Source organism: Aptenodytes patagonicus, chromosome 25 (genome assembly GCF_965638725.1).
Source record: "Aptenodytes patagonicus chromosome 25, bAptPat1.pri.cur, whole genome shotgun sequence".
Classification (NCBI taxonomy): domain Eukaryota; kingdom Metazoa; phylum Chordata; class Aves; order Sphenisciformes; family Spheniscidae; genus Aptenodytes; species Aptenodytes patagonicus.
This window is the reverse complement of record NC_134973.1, coordinates 5,706,683-5,728,861: the sequence shown is the minus strand read 5'-3', so window position 1 is coordinate 5,728,861 and position 22,179 is coordinate 5,706,683. Positions and strand designations below refer to the sequence as shown.

The 22,179-nt window shown below is 55.7% G+C and overlaps 2 protein-coding genes across 5 annotated transcripts in view; one reads left to right on the top strand and one right to left on the bottom strand.

Moving 5' to 3' along the window:
* Positions 1 to 410: 410 nt before the first annotated feature.
* GPX4 (glutathione peroxidase 4) lies at positions 411 to 2,847 on the top strand. The gene is made up of 7 exons (XM_076359449.1): positions 411 to 488; positions 884 to 978; positions 1,218 to 1,362; positions 1,480 to 1,631; positions 1,755 to 1,779; positions 2,196 to 2,255; positions 2,568 to 2,847. The coding sequence occupies exons 1-7, from the start codon at positions 411 to 413 to the stop codon at positions 2,598 to 2,600; spliced, it is 588 nt and encodes a 195-aa protein (XP_076215564.1). The 3' UTR covers positions 2,601 to 2,847.
* Positions 2,848 to 4,422: 1,575 nt separating this feature from the next.
* SBNO2 (strawberry notch homolog 2) overlaps positions 4,423 to 22,179 on the bottom strand; it is a 68,357-nt gene continuing 50,600 nt past the window's right edge. For 3 of the 4 annotated variants that reach the window (XM_076359133.1, XM_076359132.1, XM_076359134.1), the window contains 22 exons: positions 21,089 to 21,232; positions 20,455 to 20,572; positions 19,916 to 20,021; positions 19,569 to 19,722; positions 18,999 to 19,175; positions 18,235 to 18,332; positions 15,645 to 15,727; positions 14,414 to 14,614; positions 13,685 to 13,860; positions 13,344 to 13,475; positions 12,924 to 13,059; positions 12,108 to 12,220; positions 11,522 to 11,593; positions 10,910 to 11,018; positions 10,516 to 10,590; positions 10,003 to 10,146; positions 9,707 to 9,801; positions 9,261 to 9,353; positions 8,910 to 9,041; positions 8,598 to 8,674; positions 8,228 to 8,418; positions 4,423 to 7,775 (listed from right to left, as the gene is read on the bottom strand). In XM_076359133.1, coding sequence (XP_076215248.1) covers positions 7,153 to 7,775; positions 8,228 to 8,418; positions 8,598 to 8,674; positions 8,910 to 9,041; positions 9,261 to 9,353; positions 9,707 to 9,801; positions 10,003 to 10,146; positions 10,516 to 10,590; positions 10,910 to 11,018; positions 11,522 to 11,593; positions 12,108 to 12,220; positions 12,924 to 13,059; positions 13,344 to 13,475; positions 13,685 to 13,860; positions 14,414 to 14,614; positions 15,645 to 15,727; positions 18,235 to 18,332; positions 18,999 to 19,175; positions 19,569 to 19,722; positions 19,916 to 20,021; positions 20,455 to 20,572; positions 21,089 to 21,232 — 3,249 coding nt within the window. In that variant the 3' untranslated portion in view covers positions 4,423 to 7,152. The remainder of the gene's footprint in view (positions 7,776 to 8,227; positions 8,419 to 8,597; positions 8,675 to 8,909; positions 9,042 to 9,260; positions 9,354 to 9,706; positions 9,802 to 10,002; positions 10,147 to 10,515; positions 10,591 to 10,909; positions 11,019 to 11,521; positions 11,594 to 12,107; positions 12,221 to 12,923; positions 13,060 to 13,343; positions 13,476 to 13,684; positions 13,861 to 14,413; positions 14,615 to 15,644; positions 15,728 to 18,234; positions 18,333 to 18,998; positions 19,176 to 19,568; positions 19,723 to 19,915; positions 20,022 to 20,454; positions 20,573 to 21,088; positions 21,233 to 22,179) is intronic. The other variant, XM_076359135.1, reaches the window with a different exon arrangement.

Here is a 22,179-nt window from a genome sequence, read left to right as displayed (position 1 = left end):
CTCGCTCGGAGCGGGGGGGGGGGGCCGGGGGTCCTTCTCCCGCAGCCGGGGCGGTTCACCCGGCTGTCTGCGACCCAGCCTGGGACAGGCCGCGGCCAACGGGCCGGTCAGGAGGGAAACCGCCGCCGCGGGGGGGCCCGGCCTGGCAGCGCCCCGCCGCCGCCTGACCCCGCCCCCCCTCGCCCCCATGGTCTGTCCCCGCCCCCTCGCCCCCATGGTCTCGCCCGCCCCGCCGACAAACATCCCCACGGCCACCCCGCCCACCTTGCTCTTCCATTGGTCAGCTTCCCATCCATCATCGGGTCGGGCACGCCTCTCTGCGCGCTGACTGGCTGCGCAGCCGAAAGGGGGCGGTGCCCCCGGGCGTGCGAGCCGCCGATTGGTCGAGGGGCCGGGGGCGGTGGGGCGCGATGGGATGGGGTCGGGCGGTGCGGCGGGCGCTGCTGTGCGGGGCGGCGGCAGCGGCGCGGGGCCCGGTCCGGAGGATGGTGAGCGCGGCCCGGCGGGGCCCGCTCCGCCCCGGAGCGAGGCCAAGGCGGCGGGGGCCGCGGGTCGGCGGGGGCCGCGGGTCGGCGGGGGCCGGGGCTCTCCCGGGCTGCCGCCGCGGCCGTGAGGCGCCCAGGGCGGGCGGCGGGGGCTGAGGCCTGGGCGGGCGCGGGCCCGGGCCCGGGCCCGGGCCCGGCAGAGCGGGGGGGCGGAGGAGCCGCACCCCACCCCCACCCCCGGGGGTCGCTCGGGGAAGCGAAGGGCGCGGAGCTGCCGGCCCAGGCGGAGGGACGGAGGCACCGAGCCGCCGGTGCGGGGCTCCCCCCGGCCGGGGGGGGGGGGGGGGGGGGGGCACGGGGAGGGCCGCGGCTGACGGCGTCTCCCGTCGCCCCCGCAGTGCGCCCAAGCGGAGGACTGGCGCTCGGCCAAGGCCATCTACGACTTCCACGCCCGAGACATCGATGGCAACGACGTCTCCCTGGAGAAGTACCGGTAGGAGGGAAGGGCTGGGCGCCGCTCGGCCTCGGGGCCGAGGGGGGGGGAAGGAACGCGGCTCAAAGGGCCCCGGCGCGGCGCCGGGCGGTGATTAAGCCGCAGTGGGACAATCGGTTGCATAACCCGGGAGAGGAGCTTGTTTACGGGCGCATTCCCGCCTCGCCCCGGGGGGGGGTGAGGGGCCTCTACCCGCTCCTGCCCGGGGAACGGCTGCTGAGCCGTCGCCCCCTTTCCAGAGGCTACGTCTGCATCATCACCAACGTGGCTTCAAAATGAGGAAAAACCGCTGTAAACTACACTCAGCTCGTTGACTTGTACGCCCGATACGCTGAGAGGGGTTTACGCATCCTGGGCTTTCCCTGCAACCAGTTTGGAAAACAGGTATGCGGGGGAGCGGGGCGAGGGCTCCCCGGGAGCGCAAGGGCAGCCCCGGGCTGGCCGGGCTCCGTGCGCGGCCCCGGGACGCTCACAGAACACCCCTTCTGTTGCCTTCCTCAGGAGCCGGGGGACAACGCTCAGATTAAGGCATTTGCTGAAAACTACGGTGTGAAGTTTGACATGTACAGCAAGATCGACGTCAACGGGGACGATGCCCACCCGCTCTGGAAGTGGATGAAGGAGCAGCCCAAAGGAAGAGGCACCCTGGGCAAGTGAGTGTGGGGAGGGGGGGGGGGGGGCTGTGGAAGCCACCCCGGCAGGCAGGGAGGGGTTGGCTGCAGCAGGAGGAAGGGGGTTTTCTGCCACCGTCTCACTTCTGTTTTTTTCTCTCCTAGTGCAATAAAGTGGAACTTCACTAAGGTAGGACACAGCTGCCTTCTCCCAGGCTTGCCCAGGTCACGCCCTCACTCTTTGGGGGGGCGGTGGGGAGTCCCTGAGGCATTGCAGGAAGGAGGGATCCTCACGCACAGGCTCCGCTCTGTGCGGTTACCCTGGATGTCGGGATAGGAGCGGCCCGAGGGGTTCCTGCACTGTCCTGGTCCCTGTGCCTGGAGACCCCCAGGAGACCCTAGCCTGGTTGTCTCCAGCCCTGTCCCAGAGAGGCAGTAACCAGCTGAGGGGGGAGCGGGCCTGCCAGGGGCTACAGCTCTGCAGGCAGGACCCGCCCCAGCCAAACCCCACCAGAAGCTGGGGTTGCCCCTGGGCTGCTCTCGCAGGGCTGCAGAGCCCGTGTTACAGCTGGACTCGCTCACCTGGGTGCTGCTTCACTTCCACAGTTCCTCATTAACCGGGAGGGCCAAGTGGTGAAGAGGTACAGTCCGATGGAGGATCCCTACGTAAGTCTGCTGCCGGCGTGGTTGGTGTTAAAGCTCTGCCTGACCCGCGGGAGAAGGGGACGTGCAACAGTGCCAACTCCAGAGCAGGCTCCGCTGCTGTGTCTCGGCTCTCTTCCTCCTTTGGCTGGGAGGAGAAAAGGCACCCCTGTGCTCTGGGGGGGTTGGCTGTGGCACCAGGGAAAGCGGGTGCCCAGCACCGACCAGTGGGTCGGTGGTTCCAAGCAGTCCCTCTGGGGCGGGATGGAGGCGGCTTCGGGCATGTTTTTGGGGCAATGATGTTCTCGCAGCACAGTGCTCTCTTCCGTCTCACAGGTGATCGAGAAGGACCTGCCTGCCTACCTGTAGACCTGCTCATCTCACCTCTGCACTGTCCCTTCGACCCAGCACCGGCCCTCCTGCTGCCTGTGGAGGCTCATCCAGCCCCAATGACGGTCTGTCTTCAAGCCAGCTTGCTGGTGAGGCAGACCTGAAGATCTGGCGTGCACCTGCTGGAAGAAGGCTTCACAGGGCCGGCGGCCGCTGCTGGGCAGCCCTTTTCTGTGGGCATAAAACAGGATCTGGTGTCCCCTTGCAATAAACGTACTAGAAATGAGTCGGTTGTGTCTGGGTGTGTGGCAGTGAGTGCTGGACAGGGCTGGATCTGCTGCACTGCTCCTGGTGAGAACCCAGAGCTTTGCAGGGGAGCCAAGACCTTACACAACTCCCGAGCCCAGCAGGGATAATCCTCGTTAGTGCTGAGCAGGGAATTGCACACTAATCCCGGGTCAGCCAGCGCTCCCGAGGGGCTCGTGCAGGGGGAAGGCATGCGTTCCCTCTGGGACCGCAGCTGGGACTCGGCCCTCCTAGGACCCTTCCTCGCCCTGATGAGGCAATTGGGTTGTTTTTCTCCGAACACAGCTGAAGGCTGACAGACTACAGGCAAAGTCTGGGCACTCAGCAGCACCCCCTGGCCCCGAAACCCCTCCCGGCCCTGGCAGGGCAGCAAAGGGGACAGTTCCAAGCAGTGGCACAAGCCACGGCCAGAAGCAATTACTGCAAAACAAAACCAAGTCATGTTGGGACACGGTGAAATACCTCGTGTAGCTGGAGACGTGTCTGACCACAGGTGCATCCATCCTCCTCGGGAAGTCTCGGCTGCAGCTTGTCGGTGCTTGCAAAAGCACAGCCTTGAATGGCCGAGTCCAGAGAGGGCCAGCGTCTCCCGTGGGCAGGGAGAGCTTGTGTTTCACGGGTGACTTGCGCAGGAGTGCTGCTTTGCCTCTTTTCCCCAGGGTCCGGGGGAGGTGCTGGGTCTCCACTTAACATCCACAGCCCCCAACCACCCTGGGCCCCCACGGGGAGCCCTGTCCTCGATGCGGGGCGAAGGGTGGAGTGGGGAAGAGCCCCAGGGTCCTTGCTGGTCCCCACAAGTCGGAGCCCGGCATGTCAAGGATGCCAGGAGGATCCTGCTCCAGCCTGCCTGACCGCTCAGCCCCCCCCCCCGGGGTAGGTGGGCTGGTTTCGGGAGCTGCCCCGCAGCCCCATTCGGTCTCGCCGTGAACTCTCTCGGCAGCACCGCAACGCCCAGCCGTGGTTGCACAAGGCGAGATGCAAATTGCTCCTCCATTACCAGCGCCCATGGCTCACCACCATCCCACCTCCCGCAGGGACAGAGCGGGGCCGGCAGTGCCTGGGCGAGATGTCCCGGCGCCGCAGCAGCCACAAGTGACAAAACAGCAACGGCTCGTGCTGGAGGAACATGCCTGAACAGTGGCTCCTTTATCTGTGTTTTCCCCAGCGAAGCCGGGAAGGAGCAGCCTCGTCGAAGGCCAGCGCTCGGGCTAGCTCCGGGGAGGATCCTCCTCCGCACGGACCCTGCCTGGCTCGGCCCCGGGAGAAGGGGGTGGCTCGGGACAGCAGTCCTCAACAGCCACCGAGTTGGTGACACAGGAGATAAACTCCAGCTGCCGGCAGGACCCTGGCCCTCGGGATTCCCTATCCTGATCAGAGTCCCAAATGGGATCCTGGGGCAGGTCTACACCTCTGGACAGACGGACAGACAGACAGAGAGCTGGGACTTACAGAAATCTCGTATGTGGCTTCCTTTCCATTTTTACTGAGCAGAATGAAAAATTATCCTTCTGAGGCAAGTAGAAAATTCAGGAATTATTAGTCAAAGGCACATATTCTAAAAAAATCTCTTTACATATATACATCTCAATTAATTATAAATACACATAGAAAAACAAAGGCAAACAACAAGCAGATTAAAAAGTGCTAACAAAAAGGTGTAAGGGAAGAAAAAAAGGGACTCATTTAAAAATACATACAATCAGTAGGACAACTGCATAATAATTTAGTTAAAAGATATTGTTACATATTATTAACCCTGACAAAAACACAGGATCGGGGCAGGGAAGGGCTTCCTTGAAGGTGCTCTCTGTCTTTCCAGAGATCAGGGAGGGAGAATTGCATATATTTTAAAATTAATGTCAAAGCCACCAGGTAAGCCTCCGGGTGACAGCGGAGAAGTGGCTGGCGGAGGGTGCCTAGCGGGAGAATTCCTCCTCGCTATTCCTGAGTTTAAGCCCCTCTGAAATGGGTTTTCCCGGCGTCCCTTTCTCTCCTCGCTAAGAATTCAGCGAGCGCCGAGCGAACGAACCAGGACACGGGCGAAGCCAGGGCCTCTCCATGAGTGGTGTGGACTGGGATATATTTTAAATAGAGGAGGGTCTGGGGAAGGGGAGAGCCTTGCTCTGTTCAGGACTAGGAAAAGGCTGTTGCGGCACCCCAAGAAAGCGGCGATCCCTGGACGGCCCCGCGGCTAGAGGCGAGCATGGCTGCCATGAGCAAAGCTGCGGGAAAAGCACAAACCTCTCAGGGCAGCAGCAGGGCCCCGGGGAGGGGGCACGCAGGGGCTCCCCATCTTTGGTGTTTACTTTGAGGTAAGGAGGTTTCCTTGAATGCAGTAAAATGCAGCCCCGAGCGGCCCCGACTGCAGGGCTGACCCTGGCCAGGCGGGCTGGTGGGAGGCAGATGCCAGCTGGGGAGTGTGGGGGGTACGGACAAGCCCCCAAAACGAAGGGGAGGGACCGGAGCAACCTCAAAAATGAACCCACGCGTGCATCATGTGGGGCAGGTCCACGGTCTTAATGTGTCGGGGAAGGTAGCTCCTGTCTCAGCAGGAGCACGAACACTGCGGACACTGACCCAAAGCACTTCCCAACAGCAAACAGGGCGCTCGGCCAGTCCCTAAGCCCTGGGGGGGGACATGGATGGGGTCAAGGCTCTCTGCCTGGAGGAGGGGACTCAACCAGGCACTGTAAAGCTCCAGCCCCCTCAAGACTGACCTGTCAGGGCATGGGGGGACCCCAGCAGAGGCCTCTCCCGGCTGGACCTCCTTCCCCAGGTCCTCTCCGAGGAAGGGCCGGGCCAGCCAGGGAAGGTCTCGTGTCCTTCCCCTGAAAACATCCTGGTGCCACTTCTAGGAAATACCTCGATGACTCAAGGCAGAGAAAAGAAACACAGCAGAGGGGAGGCTTGCGGAGGAGCTGCCAGGCCCGGAGCATTCCTGCCAGCAGGCAGCTTCCTGCCAGACTCCTTAGATTAAAGAGAGAACAAAAGACAGTTTCCCCGGGACCTGCCGAGGTGAGACGCTGCTGGAACAGGGATGGTGGCAAAGGTGGCTGGAGGCTACCTTTGTCCTGGGGAGAAGGCAGCTCGCCCAGCCGCTCCTGGCCAAGGGGCAGTGCGTTGTCTGGGGCAGTGCTTTGCAAAGCAGACCTTTGCTCTTTGGTACTGGAGGTTGAATTTGCAACGTGAGCAGCGATAACCGCACATCCCCAGTGCTCACCAGGGAACTCTTCCCTTCTGGGGCCTGGGAGCAGCTCTCACCGAGGTCAGCGGTGGGCAGGGCTGGGTCGCCCAGATCCAGACACCCGGGCCTGCGTCCACGGCCCAGCCAAGGACAAGCCCTACAGAACAGGGCTGGTGAGATGGCCAGGTGAAAGGACACCACATGATAGCAGGAAGATGGACAAAGCACGGCCAGCCACAGCGACCTTGCGAGGCTAAAGTGCAGGACAGGCTGATGGGACACGCGGCCCTTCTGCTCTGGGGAATCTCCCCGTGGTCCCGGTGTGGCTGAGCTCTGACAAACTCACAAGCTCTGCCACGATACCGACAAACGAGGCACGGGTGCAGCCAGCTCTTGCCCTCTCCTGCGGAGCTCAGGCAGCCCCAGAGGTGTCAGTGTCCCTTCCTGGGAAGGGCAGAGCAGGCGCAGTCAGTTTTGCTTCTCTCAGCTACGCCTGCTCAGCCCTGCACAGAGGGACACTTGAGCTCAGTGGCTCCTGACTCCTCTGGGACAGCATTCCCTTCCCCTTCACCCCTGCCTTCCGACCCAGCCCTCCAGAGCAGCCTCAAGGCCCACAGCAGGGCTGGGGCAGCCCAAGAGGAAAGCTGGCAGCAGCCAATGCAGGCACAGTTTGGTCAGCCAGCTCTTGGGGGGACCAGCTGTCTGGGCTGGAGGGCTGGGGAAGGCACGACCCAGCTTGGAAACTCAGTAGTCTGCAGGGGGACGGGCACAGAGGAGGGGGCGTCTCTCCTCAGTCCTACACGGGCACTGACCTTTGAGCAGGACTCGAACACAGCAGAGACCATCAGTCCAGATCAGCTGAACTTGGCAGCACTCAAGTCGCCCCAAGCACATGTTATATACAAATCTATACATGCCTGACTGTATATTATACATAAATAAACTTTTCTTTAAGGAACTATAGGGTTTTTTTCTTCCCTCAAAAACAGAAAAGGGTCAGTCCAAACCAGTAGAAAAGCCGGGGCTCCCCAGCTCTCACCTCTGCACCAAAGGATATGGATCCACAGCGGCCAAGCATCACCTGGCGTGCCCAGCGGGCTTTCAGAACTCTGGGAAAGGCCCACTGAACTGGATCACACTCTGGCGCTCCTGGGGGAGTATGTTCTCCTGGGGGGCCCCATTTAACGTCCTTAGCATGTCCTCCAGGATCTCTCTAAAATTGATATTCCCATCCTGTTGGACAAAATCTTCCTGCTGCTGCTGCAGTGTCTGCAAGGGTCCTGGGTGAGGCAGAGGCAGGTGTTCGTGCAGCGAGGAGCTCAGAGGCATGTTCCCATCCAGGACAGGGGCCGGGCTCTTGAAGGCAGAAGGGTGGCTGAAGCCAAAGGGTAACCTGTGCTGCTGGTGTGGTTGGAGAATGGGCTCCGAGGGGAAGCACAACGCACCAGGCTCTGGGTTCATCACCACGTCGGGAATGCTGTTGCTGGGAGGGCTGTAGGTCAAGTCCAGGATCTCGTCCTGGCGCAGGGGGTGCCTGGGCAGGGGGACCCCGGGCCCCGTCTGCGTGAGGTCCAGGGGCTGTGGCAGGATGTGCAGCGGCAGGGAGAACTGCGGGCTCTGCTCTTGGGCCTGGAGGAGTCGGTTGTGCTTTCGCTTCACATTCTCGTCCATCTGCTTCAGCTCCTCCAGCACCTTACGGACACAGCTCTCGGGGATCTTTATCCCTAGGGGAGGAATGTGCATCAGTCCCCAAAGCACTCCGGGAAGGGACGGGGCACTGTGGGGACAGAGGGATGGGCAGCAGCACTGGGGCCCATTTGTCAAGCACACTCCCAGCCTGCTTCGCCTCTCGGCCGGGCTGCAGAGCAGGGAGACGGGACTGCAACCAGAGCAAAAGCAGCTTCACGGCAGGCTCCTAGCAGGCAGCAACAGCACCGCTTCACATGGGCATGGAGCAGGCAGCTCCGGCCTGGCTCACACCCTCTGCCCAGTGCCCAAACTCACACCAGGGTAGCCCCAGGTCGCCTCCTTCCCATGGGGTCACCTAAGCAGTGGGTGCTTCCAGGCTGGAACAAACCCCTTTTTAGGAAGGGAATCTTGGCACTGGGCAGCGGGACCCCTTCTTCCCTCTCCTAAAATGTCCTGCTCCCCTTCCCCTTCCCAGCGCTTCACCCACCGACTTGTTTCTTCTTCTCCTTGGTCTTGAGGCGGACGATCTGCAGGTAGCTGGTGTTGGTGATGTCTGCCATGATGCTGGCGATCTTGCTCCAGACGCGCAGCAGGGCCCCACACAGCATGTAGTAGTGACGGAGGCGCATGCCCTGGAAGCACTCCTTCCCCTCCTGGATCAGCTTGCAGCTCCTGTTCCTTCAGTTCAAATGGGAGAAAACCACCCAAATCAGCACAGGCTCCCACGGCAGAGCAGGACCCCCCACCCACAGCCTCCCCGGCATGGTCCTTCCCCACTGCCACAGCCAGGGACCCTCTCCCCAACACCAGCTCTGCCTTGGGGAGGGTAGGACAGGTTGGGGCTGCAGATGCCTTACCAGACGGCATGGTTACACTTCTTCAAGGAGAAGTGGTAACTGTTCTCCCAGTGCTCCTTGGCTTCCTCGGGCAGCACCTGCGGAAGAAACACACAGCATTAGAGATTTTCCACTGTCCAACACGCAGCTGAGACTTGAAATCCAGGGCTGGGAGTCAGGACACCCGGGTGCTACCACTATCTCTGCCCAATCCACAACACGGCTACGAGGAGCTGTAAAGAGGTTACAGTAAATGTCCTTCCAAAGCCACCTCTGCCCAGAGAAAGAGGCTTTTCCCTCTCCCCACACTGGAGGGCTACAGCTCCCACCTACCCGCCGGTATTTCTTCTGCAGACTGTCCAGGCTTTCAGGCTGGCTTTGCTTCCCAATATTTGGCTTGTAGAGGATGAAGTTCTTCCCACGGCTCTGCTCTGCCAGCAGACAGGTGTGTTTGCAGCCTCGCATCTGTCAGGGTAGAGCTGATGGTTACAGTCACAGCCTCTCTCCCCAAAGCCCATATTCCTCTAAACTAACCCCCTTCCTTCCAGGATTGAGGTTCTTGGAGGCATCTCCCAGCCCCCAGCAAGAGGTCAGACGTAGACCTCTTACAGCCGTGGTGGACCTTCTCCCATTGGAGTCATCCTCCAAGATGAGGTGCCACCCTGGCAGAGCCCATGGACCTACCTTGTAGGAGAGGTAGAACCCATCGAAGGATCCTGTCAGTTTGAGTGACTTCTCATAAGCTTCCTCCCACTTTAAGCCTCTGTCGACACTGATCTAAACAGGGACAAACAGGGATTCTGTAACTTTAGAGCACAGGACAATTGCATCAGTGTCTGTCTCACAAATCACACCCCCAGCAAAAACTTGGTGCTGCTGTAGCCTAGAAACAGGCACTGCCAGACTGCCCTCCCGGCTATGGCAGCTCCGAGCCCCTGGGGCAGGACAGGGCCTCTCCTTGCCTCCTCCGTGTAACTCCCAGCATCAGTCACCTGCTCATGGCCAAGGCAGATGTGACACAAACATGACACAAAGCCACAGGGCAGGGGGAAGGACCCAGCAGCTCACAGCCCCAGACTGGGAAGCACTGGAGCGACTGGACTGCAGAGATAGCTGTGCAGGCTGCCTACCTTATAAAACACGACCTGCCCATCCTGTGGGTGCCCAGGGGTCAGAAAGACCTCCTTGCTCTCCTCGTAGATCTCATCCACTCCTGGGGCTAAATCTGTAGAAGGAGAAAAGACTGCTGTAAGATACATCTTCCTGTACCACCTCCTCTCCCTGCAAGAGTCTCAAGATCTGTGCTGTGTGGGGACACGGCAGTGCCCAAGATGGCCGTAGAACAGCCATCAGTCAGCACAGGGAGGAGCAGAGAACCTCAAGGGTGCAGCAGGGAGAGGTCTGGCCACCCCTCTTTTCTCCATACCTAGGATGCCCATGTCGTATTTGCCCTCCTTCTTGTCCTTTTCAATCAGATAGTCAAAGGTGTCAGAAAAATACTGGAAGAGCATGTTCTGCTTGTCCACCTCCAGACCCAGGATGCGGTTCAGGAACTTGGTGATGGAGCAGTCTGCAAGAGCGTGGCGGGTCAGGGAACATGGCACAGCTGGGCATGGAGTGCACCAGCACGCTCCCAAAGAGAGCCACCCGACAAACCACCCGACGTCCCTTCCTGACAGCAGCACAACGCTAATGCACAAGACAGCAGCCCGAGGGCTGTTCCTCCAGGCTGTGGTCAGCTGCCAGGCTGCTGCAGGGCAATATGACCTGCAGCATGGGCTAATCCCCGCAGGACCCTCCCCTCAAAGCAAACATCCTGCCCCGGCTGCACAGCAAACCCCTCGAGGCTGTGCTCCCATGCGGATGGACCGGGTGGGCCATGACACCCCCGCCTCTTTCACTTCTCCCCTACGCTGGACAGGAAAAGCTTGACACGTACCCTTCTCCACTGAGACGGTGCCATACTTCATCTGATTGCAGCAGATCCCCACAGAGATGAGACCTTGCTTCATTTCTGGAACGGCAGAAGACAGCTTGTGCATTTCAGGGTTAAGCTTCTCCTCAGCAGTCCTGCAGGGCTGCTTCCCCTTCAGCTGTGCCCGTTATTTCGCAGCTAAGCTTGTCCCAGACCCATTTTCCCCCACCTCTGGCAGGGTGACATGCATCTGGGTCGCCAATTGCCCTGCTCACTAGTGAGCTGCTAAGCCAGTGGTACTGTTCCCTCTCTCTGACCTTCTGCTCCAGCCCGCTGCTCGGTTCTTCAAGCATCTCAAACCTGAGACCGACACGGCTAGCAAGATGCAAAGAAACCCCAGAGCTGGTAATGCTCTTACCATGGAAAAATGCAGCCTCCCCTCTGTCATAGCTCTCGGGCACAGGAACTCTGTTCTCCGTGTGGTTGAGGATAGTGGAGAGAACTCTGTCTAGTGCTTTAGCCCCGTACTGTGAAAGGAGACAAGAATCACGCGTGGGACAAACCTGCATTGGCAGCCCAGCGGTGGACTGAGTGTGTCACAACACTTCTGCTGGCACTGCAGAGAAAGCCATCGCCTCCCGAAAAGGCCACTGACCTGGTGGCTGTGCCAAGGGGGAAGCCGTGTGTCAGGGGCCTCCTCTGTCCCTGGGGGACCAGAGTACAGGAACCTGCACGTCCGCACCCCGGCGCTGGCACCAGCTCCCTTGGGGGCAGAGGCCCAAGCGCCCTTCCCGGCTCCCCCGTGGGAGCACAGTCCTCTCACCAGCGTGGTGCTCAGATGCACAACGCTGATTATTAACTCAGTTCTGTATGCTGTACATGAGGCTACACGCGGGGAGCTGCGTGCTAGGCCAGATCCTGCCTGTAGATGCCAGCAACGATCTTCCTGGCTCTGGCTCCCACTGAAGGCACTTGCTAACTACTGCAACCCCTCCTTGGCTGAGCTACCCCGAGAACAGCCGCAAGTTACCTTATTCTCAAAGTTGTACTTGCTGAGGTCTCGGGATTCGGTGGCCCGGCGGTCTCCGTGAGTTAAGGCACCCTAGGAAGGCAGACCAAGCAAAAACTTCTTACTTTCAGCTGTTGCAAAACACCAGAGAAGGATGGCCAAAGCCATGTCTCAGAAGAGGCCAGGATAAGAACGTGCTGTGGGGAGGCAGTGTTGCTCTGGAATATTGGAGACTTTTACCAAAGTATTTGGGGATTTATCAGAAGTGAAGAAAAATGAAACAGAGACAAATTAATTATTCCATCAGCTTTCTGGAAACAGATGGGTTTACGCTCCTGTAACAGTGGGGGAATTCCAGCATCTGGAATTGGGTTCTGCTTCCCTGAACTTCCTCCTGATGCCTTGGTTACGTATTCTTCTTCACTTTCTTTCCCAAATCCCAGGATGCTGAAAGCTGCCTGCGTTCCACAACTGCATTACCTTCAGTCAGGGGTGATGCAATCCCCCGTACTAGTTACGTTGGCCATGCCAGCGGGAACACCGAAATGGAAGCTCTTCAGAGAGAATCGGAACTGACACATTAATCTCTTTGCTGCAAGGCACTTACTAGGCTCTCCAGACGTTTTGCCACGATGGATGCAAACCTCCTCTCCCCTGCCAGCTCAGAGATAAGGAAGACATACTCTGGAGCAGAAACCTGGTTTGATCGGTGCGTTCGACCTACAAGGACATGAGAACAGAAGTGAAAGAAGAGGTTGGTACAGCCTGGCTGGTACGGGAAGGGAAGCTGAGCAGGAGGCGAGAGAGCCAAAACAACCTTCCATCATGCTGGTTTTCAAAGGAGATCGCTCTTTGGGGTAAAAGGACAGAGGCACAGTCGCTTTCATCACCCTGGTGCTGCTGAGACCTTGGCAGAGTTGAGTTTATAGCCCTGACCCTCTGGGGCTGAGGAGTGACTCCCCAGTTTAAGCTAGGATGTGCATTATTTCTTTTGCGCTCACGTATTGAGGAACTGTCCCTCCCCATCCTACAGAGCCTCCCCAGGGTGGAACAGAAATCCCCAGGGTGGAACAGAAATCCCCAGGCACCCCCAGGCATGTTTCATGAGGACACACTGGTAACACGTATGGGAGGGTTCCCCCTTCCCACACTGCAAATCACTCCTGAAGTCAACAAAAACCTTCCCCACAAGATAAATCAGTCACAACCGCTTTGTGTCTGCATTTCCATCCTAGCAAAACACGGGAGCGCTGTGCTCTGCAAGGTGCCGTATCTCAGAAAGCTAAATACACCTGCCCCAGCTGCTGCACAGGCCTGGCTCGGGCGGCCACGCGTGCCTTTCCTTCCCAGGGCTGCCAGAGGCTTCATGGTCTGAACCATGCTCAGGGGAGGGGGACAGTGACCAAGAACACCCAGCCCTCACCAAACTGCTGTATGGCCCGGTCTGCGCTCCAGGGCAACTCCAGCGTCATGTGGACCCGGCGCTTCTGGTTTTTCACCCGTCTGTCTGCTTGGAGAGAGATACCTGAGCTGGAGGCCTCAGAGATTATTGCTACAAGCTAAGGGAGAGACAAGAAGCAAGAAAGGGGAGTGAGATTCCTGGACATCTGCAAAACTGCTTCAAGAAACAGCCCACAGCACAACTCCCCAGCCCGCGAAGGGACCCAGGACTCCTTGTCACCTTCCAGCAGGTCGGTCAGACAGTCAGAAAAGCTGCAGAGCCTTTTTGGCCTGATGCTGGCAAGGCAAAAGCATGCAAAGGCACCCTCCCTCTCCTTCCCCTCTCAGTGTACTCGCTCCCATGCAGGTATTTGGATGTTTCCTTGGCTCGAACCTGACTCACCTTCTCCCCTTTCATAAAACGCTCCTTCTCCTTCAGGTTGACGTGGTCTATAGAGAGGCCTTGCTCTGCACGAGACTCGAACATGACGGAGCCGTCCGGTCTGCAAACTACCCGGCCCTTCCGCCCCGTCATCTGCACACACCACACAGGAGAGAGAGAGGCTGTCAGCAGAGAGGAGAGACCTGCACGGCGCAGCAAGTCAATTTAGAAAGTCAATTCTCAACAGCTTTTTCAGACTGCAAGGAAGGAGAGGAAACCCTCTTCCAGCAGGAACCCCCTTTGCTGGCCCCTCTTCCTGTCACCCAGTGCCACCAAAATATACTCTTGATTGTGAGGAATACCTCAGCCACATGCTCCGGGCCCCCAAAGTGATTGATCAGTTCATCCAAGGTATTGAGAGGTAGCTCTTTGCCCAGTGCTTTTACTTTTGCTAGGAGGTCCTGCTTCATCTTTTCCACATGTTCGAATTCTCTCAGGCCATGCATCTCCTTCTGGGAAGGCAGCATGTGAAAATTATCTGGAATGTAAAATGCAAAAGTTTAGAGTCACCTGGTAATTGCAAATCAGAGAGGGGGGGAAAAAAGTCACAAAGGGCTTCTAGGGGCACTATCTGATGAGCGGGCAGACACCTTGACTTGCAATAAATGCTGCTGAGCATGGAGTGAATTCCCTCTGTGCTTCCCCCTGTTTTGGTAGGGAAAGGAGCGCGCAGGGCAAATTCTTCCTGCTCACTGATCACAGCAGGTTAATGTGAATCAACCTCACAAGCCCAAGTCTGACCATCACAGGATAAAACCTAGCCAAGATCACAAGACTGTCCCAAGCACAGAAGGAGCTTCACCATTCCAAGACGACACCAAGAACGTCTCCTCACATCAGCTCATCGACTCTGCAATCCCCTTAGCCAGACCCTCCAAGGGTCACGTCTGATCTGCCACTGTCCATGCTTGCGGGGCACTGGGGTGGGTGGCTGCCTCCAGCTGCGCACCCGTGCACTAGAATGCAGTGACTCCGGTTCCCAGCTCCCCCCAGGGAGGAAGGAGCTAACCCCATGCTGCTGCTCTGCTTACTTCTGTCCTCAGCTGCGAAGCCGTTGTAGGTGTGCTCAACGAAGATGACATCGTCCGTCTCAAACACGGACTCCGGGGAGGAGTTGAAGTCACTGTCGAGCCCCATGTCGGAGTCGGTGCTGCTGTCATCGCTGATCTTGATCACACCCGCGGGTTCACACATGCCTTTCAGAGCCTTGGCGCAGCGGCCCCTCTGCTTCCCTGCAAGGGAGAGCGAGCGGTGTCAAGGGAGAGTCCCCAGCCTCCTGCATCAATGCAGAACAGCAAGTGCCAGCTCAGAAAGAGGAAGAGGAGGAGAAATCACAAAATAGCTGAGATTGCCCCAAATGAAAGGCTGATCTTGGAGAGACAGAGCCTCTCAGGGAGGGGCGGGGGGGAGTTAGGAAGGGAAGGAGAGAGGGGGACGGAGAGAAAGAAAGAGAAAGGAAGAGAGAGAAAGGAAGAACAAGGCAATCTTTATCAGGGCTGAAGCTAGTTGCACACGTCAGGATGAACACACAGCCGGCTCTAAGCAGTGCTAACTCCTCAGAGGAAGGAGTCCGCAGGTTTGACTGCCTCCAGAGGAATGTGCAGGACACGGGAAGGTGCCAGTGTTTCGGGATGTCGTTTACTTCCAAGCACAGTAAGACATGCCCCTGCTATGTGAGAGGGTTCACAAACCAGCTTGCACAGGCTGCTCTGCAACAGCAGCCAGTCAGGACAACCTCCACAATCTGCCAGTGCTGCTGTCCCCCCTCTTCCTCCTTTCCCGCGTCCCACTGGAGGAGAAATCCCAAAACTCTTCTTACCTGCAGCCGCAGCCAATAATTTGGCAGGGAAGTGATTTTTTTTCCCCAGGTCACCTGCCATGCTATAAGTAAGGGGTAGTGGAGAAACCCCCCCTTGCTGCAAGAGGGCCTCAGACATGCAGCCGGGACTCTCGTGCAATCTGCCCACCAGTCTAGGCAAGGAGGCGGCTGAGGGAGAGGGGCATAGCTACTGGGCAAGTGGTGGAGGCGAGGACCTACACTGTGACAGGGAATTGGGTTAGGGGGAGGAAAGGGTGAATGACCTAGAGCTGCCGTCCTCCAGATGAGAGAGAGTGATGGGAGATGTGCAGGAGGGCAAACTGAAACCAGGGCAGAGTAGCAAAAAGCATGAAGTAGGGAAAAGGGAAAAAGAAAAAGCTGAGTGGCTGGGGTGAAGCAGCAAGGCAGGAGGTCAGATGCTGGGCAGTGGAGTGTGCTCTTACGTTTTCTTTTAATGCCAGTTCCTTTTTCTCTCTTTCTTTTGGTTGAAGGAAAGTGCTTCTGAATTAGTGATAGAAAGACGCCTCTGAAAGTAAGATGCAAAATTTATTCTAGCTACCAGGAATAGGAACATCTGCTGGTTATCATGTAGCAATGTGTATTTGAGATAGCACCACATTTCATGAAAAAGGGGTAAATCCTGCACCACAACTACTAGCGCGTGATCAGCCAGCCACTGGTACGGCGTGGCTCTCCAGAACAGCAGCAACTCAGACTGAGCATGTTTCACCAAAGGGTTCTGCTGGGAGACACAGAAGTTGGCCACGGGAGCGTGGGCTGCGCCAGCAGATCCTCAGCCGTGAAATGGGCATGCTGAGGGATGCAAAGCACTGTAACGCCGGGAAAAACGCTCTCTGCCGCGGCCTCCCTGCTGGCGGAGGGAGCGGGGCCGCTCCAGGGAGACACTGCAACAGACCACGTCGCATGTCAAAGTTGCAAGACCTTTATATAGCAACTAAGAGGGAATTTTAAATGGGAAACACTATACTGGGAAGCGGTTACATCACTACTGAAAAATCCAGTAAGTCCCAGTGTCCCAGCCCCTCTCCGTGCTCTGACAGCAGAGACCACCGTCAGGCTGTCCAACAAATGTGCTCCACCAAGTCCTCTGATTAACTGGACGTGGGCCTGCTTGCCCACGAAACAGAGAAAAGTGACAAAACACGGATACGTAGTGGTTTCAGGTGAATGGAAAAAAATCATAAGAGGTGGAAAACAAATGTTTCTGTGGGCTGTTCTGCAAATAAAAGAGCAAATGCTTAAATGTTGATCACGTTGGGTGGGGATGAACCCCCAGTGCAATGAGAAGGCAGTGCTGAATGATCTCTGGTTGAAAAAAAAAAAAAAAATGTTGAAAGCAACAGCTGAGAGGTATGGATATGACAACTCGCCCGTGTGAGAAAAAGGGAGTCTTGGGAACCAGGGAGGGAGCTCTAAGACCCTTGGAGTGAGGGGCTGAAGGAGACAGAGACAGCACCACTCCCTGAAGTGGCAGAGCCCTGTGCTGGCTATTAAGTGATTGCAATTACACGGCACCAGAAAGAGCCCTTTTGTCCCGTGTGCTGCGGGGGACCCTGGGCTCAAAATGCAAAGACTCACTCTCAGGTCTGGAGCCTCCCTGCCATGAAACCTTGCTCGTTTTTCCCGACACTTGCAATTCCCCGTCTTCCCTGCAAACAAAGGGTTGGGCTGGTATTCACTCACTGAACAATCTGTTTATTTTTAACCCCGTTTCTCGGCATCTTTTAAACAACTGCTTCTTCCCAGCACACTCCCCTCAAGAAATCCCCTGAAGTGCTGTAAAACCAGGACGCCGCAGTTGGAGGCTCAGCAGATGCCAGGAGACACTCAGTTATCTGGCCAGTGCTGCTGAGCAAAGAGCTCTTGCCTCCAGAACTGGGGACAGAGCCGAGCAGTCTGCGTGATCACTAACAGACCCTTCCTCCTTCGACAGCTGAGCAAGGCTCAAAGGGACCATGTAGTCCTCTAGACTCAATTCCTCTGAATTCTGCGACATGAAAAACAATCCAAGAGACTAAATCAATCCAAGCAGTTGTTAGACTTGCCTTGAGCACTGTCACCAAACTGGTATTTGTTTTTCAGGAATGGACTGGGGACAGCAGAGTGACACAGACCAACACAACCCCTCCATCAACAAGGGAGGACAGCTTTGCCTAAACTGGACACGTACTGTCTCTGGCACCTCTCATTGCTTTCACCTGCGTTAAAAGTCACTTCAAAAGAAAACAGTAACAGCCCTGTCGCCTGCAGAACAGAGGAAACGCAACTCAACCCAATGTCCCAGGTTTTCGTCACCCATCGTGCAGGAACAGCCGCATTCGTGGGACAGGCTAGTATTCTGAAAGCTGCAGAAATGTGGGGGAGCATAAGCCTCATTCTCTGTTGAAAGGGTAGCAGGAGTCCTGCTGCTGGCTCCACTGCAGGCACAACCAACTCGGCCTTTAGCTAGGAACAAAGGCAACACAACCAGGACACTGCAGAAGCCCGGCAATTGAACAACGTGTCCTGCCCTGTACGTGTGCTGAAAGCCAACACTGGCGAATCTAAACTCCTTGGACCATTCCTTCCTCTCACTGCTCCAGCAATGTCGCCTCACATTATCATCCCGGCCTCTGTCATAACATGAGATTCTCTTGCTCATTTCTTCATTCTCCACAGCCCCGTCTTCCAGACTCAGACCCACGCAAACCACATCTGAGCTCACATTTCTGGCTCTCCTACACCTGCCAGTTCCTTTCGGTGCGTAGAGAGTTGGATCAGGCTGTTCGTGCAAGTTTGGACCACAGGAAGTTTCAAAATCCAGGATCTAGCTCATAAAGTCATGCTGAAGAAATAGTGCCTCAAGGACCCAGCTAAGTATCCTCTCTATTTAGAGCTTGTATAGGGCGAGGCATTATGAAACTGCATTTCAAGAACTGCAGGTGATAAGTGGCCCCAGGGCAGGGCTTTCCCTAGCACGCCTCCAGCCTCCCATGCATCTCCCCAGCAGAAAAACAGGGATTTTTAACTCACTCTGCAGCAGAGACAAAACAATTTAGATGTCCATCGTTCTCATCCAGGACTTCTCTGGTGCGAGCCTCCCCGGTGGACTGCAGGCCGATGACAATACACTGCAGGGAAACACAAGGGACAGCACAGCAAGGCGTCAGGGAGGCTGTACCGCAGCCGGCGTCAGGGCAAACAGCTACAGGCTCAAGAGATTGTATTTCACAGTCCCAGGTACGTTTCCCCTCAGACCCTGTCACAAATACATGTTGGGCCTGTAGCAGAGCTCCTGATCAAGAACCACCTCAAATCTTTCAGCATCCAAAACCGTACATCTGCTCACACCACAGAGAGGATGACTCCGATTACAGAAGCTAACTGACTTTGCTAGGTTGTTTCTGCCTAAAATTCCCAAATCGCATCCAGACGGATGAAAGGACAGGGCTGCGCTCAAGGTGAAGGATCTGCTACCTCTTCTAGCTTGAACACGATCCAAAATACTGTTTCAGATCAGCTTGCCCATATCTACCGTAAGTGAGCAGTGGGTAAAGCCTCAGAAGACGAGACCATGTTAACTCCCCAGTATAATTTACCGTGAATGTTCTCAGAAACCTGGACACTGCACTTCATTCTGGTTAATCTGGAGAGAAATTCATCCTTAAAGAGGTTTGAAATTGCTTTCAAGTCAAGCTGAATAATAATTAAATCCCTTTGGTTGCAGACTACAAAAAAATATCTTGTAACGTAAGACTGATGGCTGCTGCCACTGCAGCGAGGCTCTGATACCACACCTTATCCTTTGCCAGCTCTTCCTTGGCAAGCTCAACGAGTCGCCGGACTTTAGCAGCAATGCAGAGATACTTGAAGAAGCGCTGGTGAGCTGACCAGAACTGACCCCACAAGGATTTCCGAGACTCCAAGCCGATCCAGTCGGCTGCCTGCTGGAACACCATCAAGGCCTCTGCCCACTGCAGACAATACCGAGAAAGGCTGAGTTAATAATCTTAGTTTTCTTTTTCATTACTCTGTGCAGGAGGGTATTAGAACAGTCTGGGGTTTGATAATCCAATTTAACATCAGTATTTATGTCGCTGTGTTAGGCTGAATGAAGTCTGGTCATTCTCTCTGCACTAGCATGATGTTGCAAGCTCTGGTTTGCAAATATGGAACTTTTACACAGAAGCAAAAAATATAAGATAACTTTTTAATGTAAGCTGAGCACGCATACCCCTCTTCTTTCTTATAAACAAAGTCTGTGGTCATGACCACATTTAGGGTCCTCAAACCCTCCCACATAACAAGTGGCCATGCCCAAAGCGCAATTAAACATCAGTCTCCCCGCTGCAGTGGGACCAGCTCACCAACTTCGCTGCCTTGTCGTAGACAATCTTGTACTGCTGATCCAGCGGGATCTCCTCGATTCTGAAGGTCACTCCAGTGAAACTGAGCTGCCTGGCAATGTACATTCCACTGACCTTCATGTCCATTGCCACGATCTCCATTGCACCAACTCCCCTGGGAGAGGAAGAGAGCTGTGAAACCCCTTCCTCTGCTACAGGGCAGCGTAGGGTAGGTGCCTCTGCAGAACCACCACCTCTCCTGGCTCAAGCTGTCCTCAGACACTGTCCTCAGGCAGTGCACCCATTTCCCAAACAAAGGCTGCTACAAAATGCAAGCCACGTGAAAAGGGATGCTGGACATGACTTACCTCTTTTCAATTGCATGCAGGAACTCATCAAACGCTCTGAAAGGGGTGCCCTCCCCCCAGATCCCCAGGCGGCTCATGTAAATCATGTTTTTTGGCTCAGAGGCACCTGTTTGAACAGAACTCACTGTTAGCAAAACCACAGAAGTTGTAAATAGTTTTGACTCAAGTACAGTGAGCTCTCCAAAGGATGGTCATTTGCCATCATGCCTCAGGAGACCCAAGGACCTTTCCAAACATTGCCCTCCATACATTAAGTGGGCAAGCATCATCATACAGCTGAACAGCTGGCCAGGGACAAGTTGAACTGGAGAGAAATTAGTCTGACTTGCCAAAAAGTCACGAGTAATGGGCAGCGATGGAGCTCGGGGCTGATCTTAGCACCCTAGGCTCCCCTCTAGCATTGCAGTACCATTCACCTCTTCTTGCATGGACGTGTACTCTCAGTGTTTGTGCTCACACCTCAAGGGCTTCCTTCAGATCACGGAGGTGACTGGCGACTGTTTACGCATGGCACCCACACAATGCCGAGAGAAGCTTACCTGTGGCACTGGCATAAACAACCCTTGCTCGAGGCAGTTTGTTCTGAAGGTCCAGCACTGCTTTGCCCATTTTAGTAGAGCTGGCATTTTTGGCTTTGTGGCATTCATCAAACACAATCTGGAGGGGAACGTCAGTTAAGGAGAAAGGATCTATTTTCATCACGAGGATGGGAGCAGACAGAAAATACAACCCAGCCTCCTCCAGCCAACTGAACAACCAATCCCAGTATCAACAGGACTGACTTGTTCCCCACACTGCATGAAATCTGTTGGTTTTGCCTAGTCCTCTGCTCCTCAGAGCCCGAAGTCATTTCCCCCTCCCTCTCCCTTCACTTCCAAGGTGTGTCTTGTCTTGTATTGCTGAGGGAGAAGAATGCTGAAAAGGTTAATCCCAGCTGCGTTCCTCTCCTCCTCCCATTAACACTGCAGCCTTCGAAGGAGGAGAGAGGAGCGTGGGGGGATGCATGTGCTTACAGCATTTAAATATCTACCGCAGGCACCAGGCTGCTCGGCACAGCTGCTCCCAGTGACTTCAGATGGCCCCAAGCTCTTTGTTCCTTGGTGAAGTACAATCACAAGCATGCAATTCTTCTCTTTCTCTGGTTTTGTTTTGTTTTGTTTTTTTAAAGGATACAACTCCATCAAAATTTTCCCTGCACCAGTCCAAAATTTGTTTTAAGCGTGTCCTGTGCTGCCCGCCTGCCTGGCTTTCACCAATCAGCGCAGAATAAGTGGCAAAGAGGACTCCTTCTGAGGTAGCTGTGTCACCATATTTAATCTGCAGAAAGGAAGAACAAGAGCACACACACTGACGGTGCTGGTCCCCAGTATGTCGCGCCCATTCTTTGCCCACAATCAATACCGCTGACTGTGCAGGACACATGCTCCTGCCTCCAAGAACAAAACCCAATCTGAGAGCAGAACAGACAAAAGACTGTTGGTAGCTGACGTCTTTAGCACTTCTATTTGGCACTGAGATACGGTGATGACAGGGACTTTAAATGTCTGGACAAGTTCCACTAGCCAATCTGTCAGCACATCTGGATGCACGCAGTGAAATGTGGAGGCCACGCTAGGATTTCAGTTTTCTGGCCAGCTGAAGTCACTTCATTTTTTTTAAGCAACAGTTTAGAATATTTAATTGTTTTGAACCCTCCCATCCATTTTAATTACTTCTAGAAAATAATTTTCTCTTTGACCAGGTGAGATTGTTGCTGATCTTACTGTCATAGGTCCCACCTGTAATGAAATAAAAGGTAGGGGAAAAAACCCATGGTCCCAATCTGAAGAAAGTTCCATTTAAAGCCTTTTTGGTCTGAAAACAAACATCCCTTTCAGTCTTTTAATAGAGTGCATTCAGAGGTGTCGAACACATGTGGTTTCCATTGGCTTCGTACGAGCTGGTTGTTCAACACCATTAAAAACCAGAGGGGAGTGTTTCAGTGAACTGGCCGGCGGTGTGGCAAACACAAGCCTGGACAAGGCTGATGCACTGGACAAGAGACTAAAGCACAGGCTACGAAGAGCCCTGTGAATAGCCACTACGCAACTGCCGGTCGTTTCTTTTGAGAAAGACTTCATCCTCATCACTGAATAACTGGAAAAAAGTCTGAAAATTCTCCGATTCGCTCAGCTGGGGGGGAAATGCCCACGTGCTCAGCCACGGCACTGTGCGTCTGCAGCCCCCTGCCAGGCACCAATCTGTGCATTTACATGTGCTCCCTT